General features: G+C 44.9%; 1 protein-coding gene across 1 annotated transcript in view; it reads left to right on the top strand.

Annotated features, from left to right (window-relative positions):
• The window catches only part of KIF5C (kinesin family member 5C), a 147,568-nt gene that overhangs the window by 70,474 nt on the left and 60,361 nt on the right, over window positions 1-16,733 (top strand). Inside the window, exons 4-8 of the mRNA XM_052662602.1 lie at window positions 5,939-6,043; window positions 10,764-10,812; window positions 11,072-11,127; window positions 11,757-11,844; window positions 15,939-16,063. Of these exons, the coding sequence (XP_052518562.1) occupies window positions 5,939-6,043; window positions 10,764-10,812; window positions 11,072-11,127; window positions 11,757-11,844; window positions 15,939-16,063 (423 nt within the window). The remainder of the gene's footprint in view (window positions 1-5,938; window positions 6,044-10,763; window positions 10,813-11,071; window positions 11,128-11,756; window positions 11,845-15,938; window positions 16,064-16,733) is intronic.

Raw genomic sequence — 16,733 nt, 5'->3', positions numbered from 1 at the left:
CCCGTGCCTTGCTTTTTGGCCTGCTTCTGCACACTGATTCAGATGGATGCAGACACGCTGTGTTTTTCCTTCTGCCCAAAGGGACACCTGGAGGCCCTGAGAGGGCGCAGGCTGTCCTGCTGCGAGGAGCTGCCGAGTGGATTTTCATGAGCCTGTCTGCGTGCACTGGTGCTTGTGTGCTGACGGGCCCCCACTCTCCCTTCTTAAGTGTTTCAAGAAGCTCTGTCCTGCTTGGGAGGCTGAGGAGGCCACTGGGGCTGGAACAAAGGGAGTCTTGTTCCATGGCCAATGGCCTGGGTCTGGTTTCTGCTTTCACACGTGCTCCAAGAAGGCCACCTTCAGAAGTGGGGAAATTATACAGGATTTGAGGAAGATTATACAGGATGCAAGAATTAAAATGTCTCTTTTGCTTTCTGGGAGAAACAAGATGGAGTGGTAATGTCTACTCGAGTTCATCCCTGATCCTCCAGCCGACTAAACTTGTCACGCTCTCCAAACCACAGCGTGCTCTCTCAGTCCCTCCCCCATTCTCTTTCTCCTGTTTCCTCTGCCCACAGTCTCACGTCTCCTTAATCTTACTCATCCCTCAAGATCTGGCGTCTTTCAAGGAAGCCATCCCATGTCACCCCAGCTGCAAGGGATGTTTCTGTTCTCTGAGTTTCTAGAGCTCATTGGCTCTTTATTACCTTTTTTGCCTGAGGTGACTATATATTGTTTGTGTACATATACCTTTCATTTGCAACAGAGACGCAGTAAAGACCTTTGTGGAACGTCTGTCTCCTACACACACCACACAAATCCATCATCACTGCCCCACACACACACGACACACGCCTCCACACCACACACACAACACACACCACACACACCTCCACACCACACTCACCTCCACACCACACACGCCTCCACACCACACACACCACACACCACACACATCACACACACCTCCACACCACACTCACCTCCACACCACACTCACCTCCACACCACACTCACCTCCACACCACACCTGCCTCCACACCACACACACCACACCCACCTCCACATCACACACACCACACACACCACACCTGCCTCCACCCCACACACACCACACACGCCTCCACACCACACACACCTCCACACCATACAAATCCATCATCACTGCCCCACACACACACCACATACACCTCCACACCACACACGCCTCCACACCACACACACCTCCACACCACACACACCTCCACACCAACACACCTCCACACTACACACACCACACATGCCTCCACACCACACACACCTCCACACCACACACACCTCGGCACCATAGACACCTCCACACCACACATGCCTCACACCGTACACACCACACATGCCTCCACACCACACACACCTCCACACCACACACACCACACACACCTCCACACCACACACACCTCACACCACAAACACCACACACGCCTCCACACCACACATATCCTCCACACCACACACACCTCCACACCACACACACCTCCACACCACACATACCACACACACCTCCACACCACACACACCTCCACACCACACACACCTCCACACCACACACACCACACACACCTCCACACCACACATATTCTCCACACCACACACGCCTCCACGCCACACACACCTCCACACCACACACACCGCCACACCACACACACTGCACATGCCTCCACACCACACACACCTCCACACCACACACACCTCCACACCACACACACCTCACACCACAAACACCACACACGCCTCCACACCACACATATCCTCCACACCACACACACCTCCACACCACACACACCTCCACACCACACACACCTCCACACCACACACACCTCCACACCACACACACCTCACATCACAAACACCACACACGCCTCCACACCACACATATCCTCCACACCACACACACCTCCACACCATACACACCTCCACACCACACATACCACACACACCTCCACACCACACACACCTCCACACCACACACACCTCCACACCACACCTGCCTCCACACCACACACACCTCCACACTACACACACCACACACGCCTCCACACCACACACACCTCCACACCACACACACCTCCGCACCATAGACACCTCCACACCACACACACCTCACACCACACACACCTCACACCACACACACCACACACGCCTCCACACCACACATATCCTCCACACCACACACACCTCCCCACCCACACCTCCACACCACACACACCACACACGCCTCCACACCACACATATCCTCCACACCACACATATCCTCCACACCACACATATCCTCCAAACTACACACACCTCCACACCACACACACCACACACACCTCCACACCACACATATCCTCCACACCACACACACCTCCACACCACACACACCTCCACACCACACACACCTCCACACCACACACACCACACACACCTCCACACCACACATATCCTCCACACCACACACACCTCCACACCACACACACCACACACACCTCCACACCACACATATCCTCCACACCACACACACCTCCACACCACACACACCTCCACACCACACACACCTCCACACCACACACACCACACACACCTCCACACCACACATATCCTCCACACCACACACACCTCCACACTACACACACCACACATACCTCCACACCACACATATCCTCCACACCACACACACCTCCACACCACACACACCACACACACCTCCACACCACACATATCCTCCACACCACACACACCTCCACACCACACACACCTCCACACCACAGACACCTCCACACCACACACACCACACATACCTCCACACCACACACACCTCCACACCACACATATCCTCCACACCACACACACCTCCACACCACACATACCTCCACACCACACACACCACACATGCCTCCACACCATACATATCCTCCACACCACACACACCTCCCCACACACACCTCCACACCACACACACCTCCCCACCCACACCTCCACACCACACACACCTCCACACCACACACGCCTCCACACCACACATATCCTCCACCCCACACACACCTCCACCCCACACACACCACACACACCTCCACACCACACCTGCCTCCACACCACACACACCACACCCACCTCCACACCACACACACCACACCCGCCTCCACCCCACACACACCACACACGTCTCCACACCACACACGTCTCCACACCACACACACCTCCACACCACATACACCACACATACCCCACGTGGCTCCACACCACACACCCCACACACCCCACACATACCCCACGTAGCTCCACACCACACACAAACACATCTCCACACCATATACACCACACACTTTCATTCTCACCATGCCGCACATACCTCCACACTACACACATATCCCACACACCACACACACTACACATATTCATCCTCATCACACCTCACATTGATAGCCTTCCCCACACATCCTCATGCCTCTCACACCCACACACTGTGTACCCCACACACAACACAAATACACACACTACACAAACACACATCATACCTCACACACAACACACACTACACACCGTGTACATTGACACCACACACATACCCACACACACACACAACCCTCCACACACAGATTATTTTGGCATCCTCAGTTTACTGAACATAAAGGCCCTCACCTCTCTTGGGCTTATGAGCTAGAAGAAGGCATCCTAGCCCTTAAACCTCTGGTAGCTTTGGGTATCACTGCGTCACTGTGGGAATGGGGGGTATTACTAGGCCTTCTCCAAACGAACATGTGCTCCTTCTTGTATGATTTTTGGGTTGAGTCTTCAGGGAGACAAAATAGGGAGTGTCGAGACTCATCCTGATTCTGCCTTGGTTCACACCCCGACGAAGGCAAAAACGGGATGTCAAAACTTGTATGCACCCAGAATTAATTGGAAGATCAGTCTGTTGAAAGCAAAGGCATCTAGGGAAACAGATTTGAGTCAATTATAAATGATTTTTGGGTTATCAATCATTCTCCTTTGGCTGTGGGCCACTGAGGAGAAGCTGCAGTGTTGTGATGGATTATTCAAGAGCTCCAGGTTGGGGGTGGTGGAGGAGGATATTCTTTGGACTTTGAGTCAGATTGGCCCATTGGTGGTATCTCTATTTGATAGAATAGAGATCTGTGTTTTTAGTGTAGGTACCATTTCTGCCAGCAGAGTCCACAGTCCAAAGCAGGTGGGGTCCAGTATTTTGATTTGTTACATGTTTATGACGGCCAATGAGAAGTGACGGCTCAGTAATTTGGCTTTGTTTTCATTAGATATATCTGGGGTAGTAACATGTTTTAAGACTCTTCAGGTCAAATAAACCCTAAAAACTGCTTAATGAGAATGTTATTATGAGCTGAATAATAGCATTGATTGTCACTAAGCCCATTATGTATACTTTTCAATTTAGATTCTATAGTAATTCTATGTAGTAGATATTGTACTGAGTCTCATAAGCCCTGGAAAGAAATACTAACTGGCCATCCTGCCAGTTAGTAACAAGAGAAATACATCAAATGATTTAGGATTCTTGGCAGATGAGGCATTCCATGAGAGTACCTATTTTCCTGTTAAGAGAGCTTTGCCAGAGGCCAGAAGTGTCTGAATTCAGCTGTTCCCTTGCTTTGGACAGAGCGGACGGTCAGGAATCAGGTCCCTGAAGGATGGCTCAAAATGGAAAGCGTTCTGTGGCCTGTAGTTAGTGCCAGGGTTTGTGTGACTTCTTGCTTTTCATAACTCAAATGTTGGCTTGAAAGTCATCTGAAAGAAAAAGAGGACTTCACTGAGGAAAACAAAGCAGATCTTTCAGGTATTGGGCAGATTTGGAACAAAGATATGTGCGTCAAGTTCATAAAGACTGTTGGGCATTCCTGGAAAACGAGAGAGCAAGTTGGCTTTTCTGCCAGCTCCATTTCTTCCTAGAATTTTAGAACTTCTGAAACCCAGAATGGTCTGGGTATGCTGTTACTGACAATTGCTTTGACATGCAATCCCTGTGTTTCTGAGCTGAAAGGTTGTTCAGTGTGGAACTTACGTGTTCCTTTGGTGTGTGTAGAGAAGGCTCTCTGGCAGTTGTATGCTGAGGTCCTTTGTAAGTCTGTTGCTTTAAACACTTCTAGAACTCCTCTTGAAGAATTAGTTTCAGGTACTATGCCGTATCTTTTTGAAAGTCTTTGAAACAGCAAATTCTGGATTTTGAAAATGGATTTAGTGATAATTGAGATAACAGAAACATTCATCTATCCATCCATAAATTAGGTAAAATGAATACAAGTGGGAAAAAGGGGGAAAAAAGGTGTATAAGCAGATTTGTATATTAGAAACAGTCAAAATACTTGAAACAATAAAACCTTGGAAGTATAGATTTTAAAAGAAATTGATAAAATGGATTTTCTTGATTGGTTTTTAAAGTGCTACTGCAGATATTTGCAGAATCAGGTTCTTAGAAATGTTTAAGCAGTGATGATGTGAATGAAACTATGTCTATCAGCTCTTGATGTGATTTCATTAAGACAGATTAACTTGGATTTGTAGGTTCTGGTCAGTGTGTAAACATTCCAAACCAAAGCCCACAGTTAGTACGTTACAGTCACACGTATAACCTCATTCACTCTCCTGCTACCTTTCTCTTCCTTCTACCCACAAGCTCACCTGCATACACACTGATCTGCTGCCCCCAGTGGCAGCAGGAGGGGATATTGTGGGCCTTCAGAGCCTGACAAAATGTGCTATCCCATGTGGGCTTGAGTTATCCTGCTAACTGTTGGTCTGTTGGCTTGTGGGGTGGATTTCCAGGGGAGCAGGCACCCTCTGTGTTCTGTTTAAGTGTCTCCCTGCTCCTGTTTAAGAAGCCTGCGTATGGTCCTTTCTCTCTCACACGCGGTGCTCAGGTACCCATCACCCTTTAGATACCTGTGTTGTGTTTTTCACTCGCTAGGGGAAGCTACACGACCCTCAGCTCATGGGCATCATTCCAAGGATTGCGCATGACATCTTTGACCATATCTATTCCATGGATGAGAACCTGGAGTTCCACATCAAGGTAAGTGCAATTGATTGAGTCCCGAGAGAAGAAACTGAGCCCCAGATGGTGTTTCTTTGCTTTCCTCTTTTTTACATGCACACAGATGATTTTATTGATTTTAAGTGACATTTCTGTGGTCAGCAGAGCCATATTTATTATTTAATGGCTTAGGCCAATACCAAGGAAGTATTGAGATAAAGGCAAAGCCCTTTTTAGGATGGAATCATCGTGATTGTGGTCTGAGTTCTCCCCTTTACCCTGTGGATTTCTATAGATATGACTGGCGTGTGTCCGTAATTGGGCAAGGACAGCATTTCCCAAAGTGTGTCTGGGGAACCCAGTCCCTCATATCATTACTCAGTGGGCTGCCATGGAAAAGGCTTCTGTGGCCAGATTAGCTGGGAAAATGCTCTTGCTGAGCAATTTAAATTTACCCCATGCTTCAGCATGCGCTTGGTTGATGCGCTTGTGCACAGTGGACACGTGGTGCATCACACTTCCCCGCTTCTTTGACTGAGGACCTACTTTTCCCTCCTTGGAGGGCGACAGGCTGGCACCTGGAGTAGCAGGTTCTGAGAAGTGCTGAGAAAGGGAACTCTTTTCCTTCTTGTTTTTGTTTTTCATACCTATGTTCTGGCTTAAATTTGAACTGAAAAAGGGAGATTTCTACTCTCTTAACTGTAGCTGTTAATTCTTAACATTTGGTATGAGGGGTATATTCGTTGGAACTCCTTTGTTTGCAAGCGACTGAAAGTCACTTGTTTAAGCAAATAGTGGAAGTTGTTGTAGATAAAGCATCTGACCGCGGGTGTGGGGGCGGGGAGTTGTGGAGAAGTAAGAAATCCAGGCTCTGCATTTCCTTAAGAAAATTGTGATATGGTTCACATACGATAAATTTAACCTTTATACAGTGTACAATTTAATGGTTCTTAGTATATTTTCCAAATTGTACAACCATGACCATTATTTATTACTCCAGTGAATACTAAGCAGATTTATTAAGGAAGTGTTTAGACAGTTACATGGAAAGTCTTACAACACATTTTAAATGGAAGGGGACTATATGATTTCCATAAAGGATTTTAGTAGCATCACCTCTGAAAGGTGAGACTACAGATGATTAGTTAAATCAAAGTTTTGTACATGTTTATCCTAGAAGGTGGCAAGAAAACTAGGCACTAAGAAGGGAAAATGCAAAATTACACATGAATTTTGAAAAGTACATTCTATAAGACTTAGTGTAGTCTTTTACCAGTAAAAACATTCTGACACCTACTTTCCTTTCTACTTTCTACTTCAAAAATCTTTTGTGAAAAATATACCAACAATGAAGTACAAACTTCTATTGGAAACATCAGATTAGCTCTGTATGATGCTTTCAGGATCACTGGTTAATTCCAGAACATTTTCATTACCGCCAAAAGAAACTCCATCCCGGTTAGGGTCCCTGTCCCTGCCTTCTTGCTTTATTTCTTTCCCTTGTTCCAGACCATCTTTCTCTGTTGTTTGTGTGGGAAAGAGGGTGACATCACAGCTTCTGCTCCACATCCCCTTATTTCCAATCCCTCATTCCCCTGGGAAGGAGCCCGTTGGCCCAGCCTTGGTCTGATGAGCTGTGTCCAGGATGCACATGGCTGGTGGGGTCCCTGCCACGGTGACTGTCACAGGGACAGGGTTGACAAGGGGATGGGGAGGAGAAGGGGGCATTTCTAAGATGACCTGGAGCTGAGCAGATCAACCAAGAGGCTGATGATCCTTGAAAACTGGGACCCAACTGCCTCAGTTCAGTTCAGTTCAGTCACTCAGTCGTGTCCGACTCTTTGCAACCCCCTGGACTGCAGCACACCAGGCCTCCCTGTCCATCACCAACTCCCGGAGTTTACTCAGACTCATGTCCATTGAGTCGGTGATGCCATCCATCCCCTAGGCCTAAGGAAACTGAAGTTCAAAGATACAGAGCCCAATGGCCCAAGTGACATCAAGTCCTCAGCACAGTTGAAATTAGACTCCTGATCTGACCAACCCCACGTGTAGTACCTGTTCCATTATATTAAATTTCTCCTTCACTGATTTCTGTGGTGTGTGCATGCTAAGTCGCTTCCATCATGTCCGTCTCTTTGAAACCTATGGACTGTAGCCCACCAGGCTCCTCTGTCCATGGGATTCTCCAGGCGAGGATACTGGAGTGGGTTGCCCTGCCCTCCTCCAGGGGATCTTTCCAACCCAGGGATCAAATCCTGCGTCTCTTCTATCTCTTGCATTGGCAGGCAGGTTCTTTACCACTAGAGCCACCTGGGAAGCCCATTTCTGTGGTACCTTCCCCAGATTATACAAAAACAAGGCAACAACTGTTTGCCCATTTATAAACTACATCTGGCAGACCTTTTTCCTTACAGCTCCCTTTGTTGGCTGAAGCCAGCTTCTCCTCCTTGCCAGAGTTCTTTATATCTGAGGATGCAGAAGCTTGTTGCTTTGATGGGATCAAGATTTAGGAGCTTAATGCATCTTTAAGGCTGTTTGCATTTAAATTCCTTGAACCACTGCAGGGTTCTTATGGGATAATCCTGGAGTAAGATGTTAAACCAATTATTGCCCTCAAAATAAGGTCTCATATTAGAATCTTATTAGAATAAAAATAGCCCCAGCATGAAGGGAGGGAGGAAAGGAGGAATGACACCCGTGTTGAGGGCAGAATTTCACAATCTAGGGTCCTGTCCTGCATTTGTAGTTATATTCTCTTATTTCACAGATAATGATTATTGAGTAGGCAAGTTTGCTATTGATTACTCCGCATTTTGAACTGAGTAGTGACAGGCTTAATCAAGAAAAAAAGGCGTGATTAAGACAGTATTGAACATCTGCCCCTTAAAGTGAGCCTCACAGAGGTTTTAAACATTATTTCTGAACATGCTTTTAAATGCTTATTTATTTTTCTTCCATCCGGTCTTACAAAGTCTTTGAGGTGACAGAAATAACAAAATTCACCCCCTCCCAAGAAACCACTATCTGCTATGGTAAAAAATGAATAAATCAGAATTCTCTGTATACTTACATTAAATATGAACAAGATTCTAAGTGCCAGATTTGCTAATATCTACTTCACGAGTGGTCTTCGGGTGTCATTAATTTTCTCTGTAACCTGTGGAAATAAGCACACATGCTTAAGATCTCAGAGTTAACAGAAAAGTCTTAATGAAAACCAGACAATTCTGAAATACAGAGTGGGTTGGAGCCAGGGTTGAGTGGGCTGCAAAAGGACTGGGTTAGACATATCTAAGGTTTAAAGACCAAGCAGACCCTAGAATTGTGGCCTCAGGGAGAATTTTCGGGAGCAGTGGGTAAGGTAGGTGTGTCTGTGACAGAGAGAGCCAGTAACAGGGCCATTTGACCGGCATGCAAGCAGGCAGAGGTTGTTAGGGAGAGGATGCTTAGCTATAGATTCCAGGATTTGAAGCCAGGACCCCAGATCTCAGAGAAACGAGGAGTCAGGAGGTTCCAGGCTAAGACAGACGAAAGATAATGAACCAGGACTGAGCTGGGTTGGGACTAGTGCTGGGTTAGGGAGATTTTACTTTGCCTGGTCTAGAGCCAAGACTGGTGGTGCAGGGGTGAGGTTTCACCTGTAGAGTTGCATCCCCACTTTACAACTATTTTTTCAGCTTTTTAGAAAACATCTTTTTGATTCAATCCTCTGTTTAGATTTCCGGGGAGGGGGAACTGGAGGGGAACCATGAACTTGAGGGAAGGAAAAGTTGATCTGGCTGGCAGAAGGCAAGTGTAGGTAGAGTACAGAATCCTAGAGGGAATTTTTGGTATCAATGGCTTCATATGACAGGTGGGAGCATTGAAGTCTAGGTTCTTGATTACTTGTGAATTAAACCTCCAAGATCACATATCTAGTTAGAGTTGTTCCCAGATGTTAGCCTGGGGTAAGGGTCACCTGGGGAGTTTAGAAGTGGATTCCCAAATCCTATTCTTGGAGATTCTGATTGAGGAGGATTGCAGTAGGGTTCAGGGCAATTTAAACAAATGCCGAGTGAGATGCTGGTACAGGCAGTGCTGGGACTGAGGTTTGAGAATAATTCATTGGAAGGCTTCCTTTCCCTCTCACAGATTAACTGTCTTTTATTAAGTTACATTTTGTTCAAGTCCTTCCTGGACTCCCCAGAGCTGGCCACTGTCACCAGCTCTCCTCCTGTTACCGGTTCTGTGGTTCTAAGCAACTGCCCTTGTCCCCCCTCCCCACCTTCTTCATTTGAATGTTTGGAGCATGCCCCTCCCTGGTCTGATGAGGCTGGCAGTGTCATGCCCAAGGTGAGGCCTATTGGTTTTTTGACAGTTACTTGCAAAGGACATGTTCTGCTTTAGCTGTTGTCATACCTAGAAATTTGCCTGGTGCTCATCTAAGGTGAAAGGTAGAGTCTTCCATAAGACTAGCACAGGATGTCAGTCACACCTGGTTGGGAGCATGGGGACCTCTGATGTGGCGGTGGGGGTGGGGCCTGGGCTGCTGAGCAAGGACCCTTAGAGCAAGCTGACAAGCAGGAGGCAGGAGGCCGGAGGCCGGTGAGAGGTGGGGGGTTGGCTGGAGCTCTCCCCTCTAGACTCTGAGTCTTCATTTTGTAGCCTTCTTCTTACTCTTCATAGCATGACAGAAAAGCTTTTGAAAGTTCTAATAATGATGTTATTGAAATACAGGGTGGCATTTCTGTTTCAAAATCAATTTGTTTTTAATCAGGTTTCCTATTTTGAGATCTACCTGGACAAAATCAGGGACTTACTTGATGGTGAGTAACCCGAATTCTTGTCCTTTATTCTGTAACTACAGTCCAGGGAGGTTGAAATGTTTTATAGCCCTTCTGCTTCAGGAATTTATAGAGATGTTCTGTTGCCTTCAGGCTGTCTGCTTATTCTCAGCCTAAGCTTTAACTTGAGTTACTGCAGATTAGATCTGCCTGTCTTCTGTAACAATTTCTATTTTTCCTCCAATACAGGGCCTTTAACTTTTCTTTTCTTCTTTGCATGTCATCATTATCGTCTCTGTAGTATCCAAGACAAACTTGGCTGTTCATGAAGATAAAAATAGAGTCCCGTACGTAAAGGTATGAGGAAATCTTGACTGATGATACAATTGAATTCCCTCCAATCACTGTCATAATTATTACCTAAGATGCCCAGAACAGTACCTAAAAAGATTTAATCGTTTCTTATATTTAATATTCATCTGGTTAAAAAGTTGGCATTTAATTTCTTCAGTGTAAGTGTAAGAATGTAAGTGTATCCCAGATGTCAGATCACAGGAGGTAAGAACTAGAGAACTGAACAGACATTATTCACATTTAAAGAGGCTTTGGGATTGAGTACAGTTGTTCATACTTGGCACTTAGAAGAAACCTATCGTAGCATTATGTGTACAGCTTCAGTATCTAATTAAAGTTGGTGGCTAGATTGAAAGGCAAAGCAAGATTTCATCCGTTTCTTTCTCTAGCATTGGTTTTCTTCTTTATTTTCTGTCTCCCCTGCTATTACATGTGACTGTGTACTTAAAACCTGGCATTTCTTTTATGGTTAACTTCTGGGTTTCCCAGTGTTTCTGGAGGAAGAGTTTTTGGGTCAACACTGTATCCTTTCTCTGCAACTGCAGTTCCGGAAGTGGGAAGATGTTTAGCTGTTTCAAAGTCTTGCTGCTTCTCAGCTTTTCAGTGACCCGCTTGCTCTGGCTGTCTTGCAGGGCTGCACCGAGCGATTTGTGTCAAGCCCGGAGGAAGTCATGGATGTGATAGATGAAGGCAAAGCAAACCGCCACGTGGCTGTAACAAGTAAGCCTGCTGTGGTGTTTCCTCCCCTCTAACCCAGGACACAGATATCTGCCTACCAGCCAGGTCGGCTGCGGGTAATGAGGTCCAAACGGAATAATGCCCAAGAAGGCAGTTATAAAGCAGTGACTGGCACTCAGACACAGGGATGTGTGCAGTACCATCAGGCCTGGGCAGGTCCTGGTATAGCGCCTGAAACAGCGCCTCCTGCTGTCCAGGGCCTGTTGGAAATGTTGGGTGACTTTGGGCCTGGGTAACAGCCTGAGCCTGAACACTGGGGTAAGCAACCAGCCAGCCAGCTAAAGGCGGGAGAAAGTACGCTTCTAAGCTCATTCGTTTTAATGCTATTATTGTTTAAAAAATCCAAACTGACAGATTCTATATGCCAGTCATACACATCAAAAGAAACGACGCTAGATTTACATCCTCCGTAAACAAGGAAGAGAAAGACGCGGAGGAACTCAGAAACTGGGGCCAGGTGCTTTCTTGTAAACTCTTTGCTGCCTTGTCCGTAACAGACACAGTCAGGTCAGCTGGTTGACCTTGTGGGGCCTTCCTCAGGGAAACAGGTCATGTGGTGTTAGAGCTGCGGAGGTTCCATGAGAAGCTGTCTGTCTTATTCAGAGGGGCAGGGATGAATGAGAGTGACTTCTTGTGAAGATCTCCTGAAAGAACAAAGAATTTCTAGCTTTGAAGAGAGAAACTTATCTGGGCAGGGCATGTGGATATATCTTAACAAAGTCTTGATGTCTTCAAGGTGCTGACGTTCAGAGGGGCAGCTTGCTTTGTTTGATCTGAACGAGTAGACCATCCAGGACAGTTGATACTACAGAGAGGCAGATTTTGACCTACTGCAAGAAAAACCCTTGTCCTTATAGCTGCGTCACGTAAAGCCTGTTACCTGGCGAGGTAGTGAGTCCTCGGCATGGTGTAGAAGAGATTCAAGCACTGCTTGGTTGTTGACTGGTTCTATGATTTTTTGATCCAGAACTGTAATTCTCAGCTGTTTCTCTACTGCAACGCATGTATCAGATGGTACTCATCTATGTGGCAAGTTCCATATGTGAGCCTGGAATTGTGAACAGCATGGGTTAAGCTCTATTTCTTTCTCTTCTGCTTAGACACTTACAGAAAGAATGACGCACTTACACTAACAGCCTCTCTTGTAAAGAAGTTTCCACTCTGTTTCTCTAGCTATGGATTATTTGTGATAGACCTGATAGTCTGTCTTGGCTCTCTGCTTCAGAACTGTTGGCACAGAACATTCTACTGTTTTTTCTTATTCTAGTAAGATGTTTTCTTTTTAAATTTGATTATATTATGCATAACATACAATACCATTTTAACCTCTTTTAAGTGTCCAGTTTAGTGGCATTAAGTACATTCACAATATTTGCAACCATTACCATTTCCTATTTCCAGAATTTTTATTTATCCCAAAGTGAAACTCCATACCCATTGAATAATAACGGCCTGTATCGTACTCCCTCCTCCCAACCCCTGTTAACCATTGTCCTACTTCCCGACTCAATGAATTTGACAACTCTAGGTACTTCATATAAGTGGAATGATACAAGTCCTTTTGTGACATGCTTGTTTCACTTAGCACAGTGTCCTCAAGATTCATTCATGCTGTAGCGTGTATCAGAGTCCCCTTCCTTTTTTATCAGGCAGAGTAATGTTGCATTGTATGCATACACCAGATTTTGTTTATCCGTTCATCCATAGATAGACATTGTATTGCTTCTGCCTTTTGGCTGTTATGAATAGTGTTGCTGTGAACATGGGTGTTTAAACGTCTGTTCAAGTTCTTGCTTTTAGTTGTTTTTTGGGTATATACACCCAGAAGTAGGAGAAGGCAATGGCACCCCACTCCAGTACTCTTGCCTGAAAAATCCCATGGACAGAGGAGCCTGGTAGGCTGCAGTCCATGAGGTTGCTAAGAGTCGGACACGACTGAGCGACTTCACTTTCACTTTTCACTTTCATGCATTGGAGAAGGAAATGGCAACCCACTCCAGTGTTCTTGCCTGGAGAATCCTAGGGACAGGGAGCCTGGTGGGCTGCCGTCTCTGGGGTCGCACAGAGTCGGACACGACTGAAGCGCCTTAGCAGCAGCACACCCAGAAGTAGAACTGCTGGATCACATGGTAATTCTACTTTTAATTTTTTAAGGAACAGCTATATTGTTTTCCATTGCAAGTGTACCATTTTGCATTCCCACTAACGGTGTGCAAGAATTTCAGTTTCTCACATCCTTGCTGACACTTCTTATTCTCTATTTTTGTTTTCTTTTTAATAGTCATCTGTTGTGTAATGATGTAAAATGGTATCTATTGAGATTTTTGATTTGCATTTCCTGAATGATTAGTGATGTTGAACATCTTTTCATATGCTTCTCGGCCATTATGCATCTTCTTTGGAGCAAAGCTATTCAGGTCCTTTGCTCTGTTGTTAAAAATTAGGTTGTTCGGCTTTTGTTGTTGTTTATTTGTAGGAATTCTGTATATATTCTGGATCTCAGCCCCTTATCAGATATATGATTTGAGATATTTTCTGTCATTCTGTGGGTTGCCTTTTCACTCTTTTGACAGTGTCCTTTCATACACAGTGTTTTACATTTGATGAAGTTACATTATTTTTTGTTGCTGTTGTGGTTTGTTTTTTGGTCTCATATCCAAATCATTGCCAAATCCAGTGTCATGAACCTTTTCCCCTATGCCTTCTTCTAAGGTTTTATAGTTTTAACTTTTACATTCAGACTTTTTATCCTTTTTGAGTTAACTTTTATATATGACCTAAGGAAAGAGACCAACTTCATTCTTGCATGTGGATATCCAGTTTTCAATTTGGTGAAGAGACTGTCCTTTCCCCACTGAATGGTCCTGACACGCTTGTCAAAAATTACTTGACCATATCATGTGAGGTTTTATTTCTAGGCTTTCTATTCTGTCTTATTGGTCCATATGTCTGCCTTTATGACAATACCACACTGTTTTGATTACCATAGCTTTGTAGTAAGTTTTGAAATCATTAAGTGTGAGATCTTTAACTTTGTTCTTTTTAAGGATTGTTTTGGCTATCCAGGGTCCCTTGACATTCCATATGAATGTTAGAATAGACTTTTCTGTTTCTATAAACAAGAACAAGGTTAGCTTTCCATTTACTTTTGTATTCTTTAATTTCTTTTGGCAGCATTTCATAGTTTTCATTATTTGCCTTTCATTTTCTTGGTTAATTTTATTCCTAAGTATCTTATTCCTTTTTCCTATTTCAAATGAAATTGTTAATTTCCTTTTTGGGTTGTTCATTATCATAATATATAATGCAACTGATTGTTATGTATTGCTTTTGTATCCTGCCAAATTCAGTAGTTCTAACATTTTTCTGGAAACTTTTAGGGTTTTTTTCCCCCACATAATCTGGTTAGATGGTTTTGAGAACTGATTACCAATGTGGGTTGAATAAGACAGTCACTGGGATCCTTGTCTGCCTGGTGAACAAAGACCAAGATCCAAGAAGATTTTGATTTTGTTACTTGGTTCTAATGAAGCATATTTCATTTCTGAGACTTTCTATGTTCTCAACATGGGTTATAAAAGAAATGTATATCTTAATCCTTCTTTAATAAAGTCATAATTCTTCCTTAAGAAGGGCTGTGCTATCACTGGTAAGTCAAGGCCTGCACACATGAAGAAGATGAAATACATCAGGTACTATTCATGGTGATCAAGGCTGAGGGACTTACAGTAAGGCAGAGGAGGAAGCCTTGAGCTCTTCAAGGAGAGAGTCGGACTGGACAGTCAGACTGGAATGTTGGAGGACGGACACTTCAGGCAGAGCTTGAGAATCTGTTGTCTTAAGCCACTGACCTCAAATTTTAGATTAATTTCTCTGCCACTTGAATGTGTTTTAAATCTTTCATTTCTAGAATGAGCATTGTTTTTTGGAAGAAGTGGCCTCAGATAATTTTTTAAAATTGAATGGACTTAAAAAGAAATGGAGCTGTTAGGCATGATTTGTTGTATTTTTGATTGAGAGGCTTACTACTAAATTTATGTGTTCTCCGTAGAGCAGTAAACTCTTTTCCTTTTCAGACATGAATGAACACAGCTCTAGAAGTCACAGTATCTTCCTGATTAACATTAAGCAAGAAAATGTAGAGACTGAAAAAAAACTCAGTGGAAAGCTTTATCTAGTTGATTTGGCTGGGAGTGAAAAGGTAATTGTTTCTTTATTTGTATTATCCACAGTTTCCGCCTGCAATTTGCTTCAGTGTGCAGTGGTATAATTTTTATGTCTTTCTAGTCCCTGGTTTTAAAGAGCTTTTAAAGTTTCTGATGTTGTGCCAAGATGTTATTAAATTTAACCTTCCTTTCCCTGCTCTTTCTTTTCTGGTCCTGAAGTTCCCTATTCACATCACAGGAGGTGCTTTGAATGCAAACCCTGATTTATGCCTAGTAGACTCTGATGATGACACGAGGCGAGTGTTTGGTGTGAACTTAGCCTGGTGAAGGCAGCTATTCAAAGGTGGGAGGGACGTGAACTTCAGAGGGCAGGAAAAATCTCTGTGTTGTAACAGATTCGAATAGGCCAGGAAGGGGCTTTGCCATTGGAATGTGGCAGGCTTGCCTCTGCAGGTTTGTTTGCTGATAAAAGATCTGGAACGTGGGGCTCTCCCTGCCTTCCTGGCTTCTCTCTCCAGCAGGCGTGAACTGCCCCAGTCCTGCATGGGCAGCCTCACTCCCTTCAGGTTACAGGGCCTGAAGCCCATGTTTAGCCACAAGCCCTGACCGTTCTGTGATTTTGTCAGGATTTTCTTTCGGCATCTGGACCCTGTCAGTTCTCTTCCAGGCACACTCGGCCACACTCCAGATCCAGTAGGCTTCCCA

The sequence above is a fragment of the Budorcas taxicolor genome, chromosome 2 (genome assembly GCF_023091745.1).
Source record: "Budorcas taxicolor isolate Tak-1 chromosome 2, Takin1.1, whole genome shotgun sequence".
Lineage (NCBI taxonomy): Eukaryota > Metazoa > Chordata > Mammalia > Artiodactyla > Bovidae > Budorcas > Budorcas taxicolor.
The sequence above is the reverse complement of the archived record's forward strand: the minus strand, read 5'-3'. Positions and strand labels throughout refer to the sequence as shown.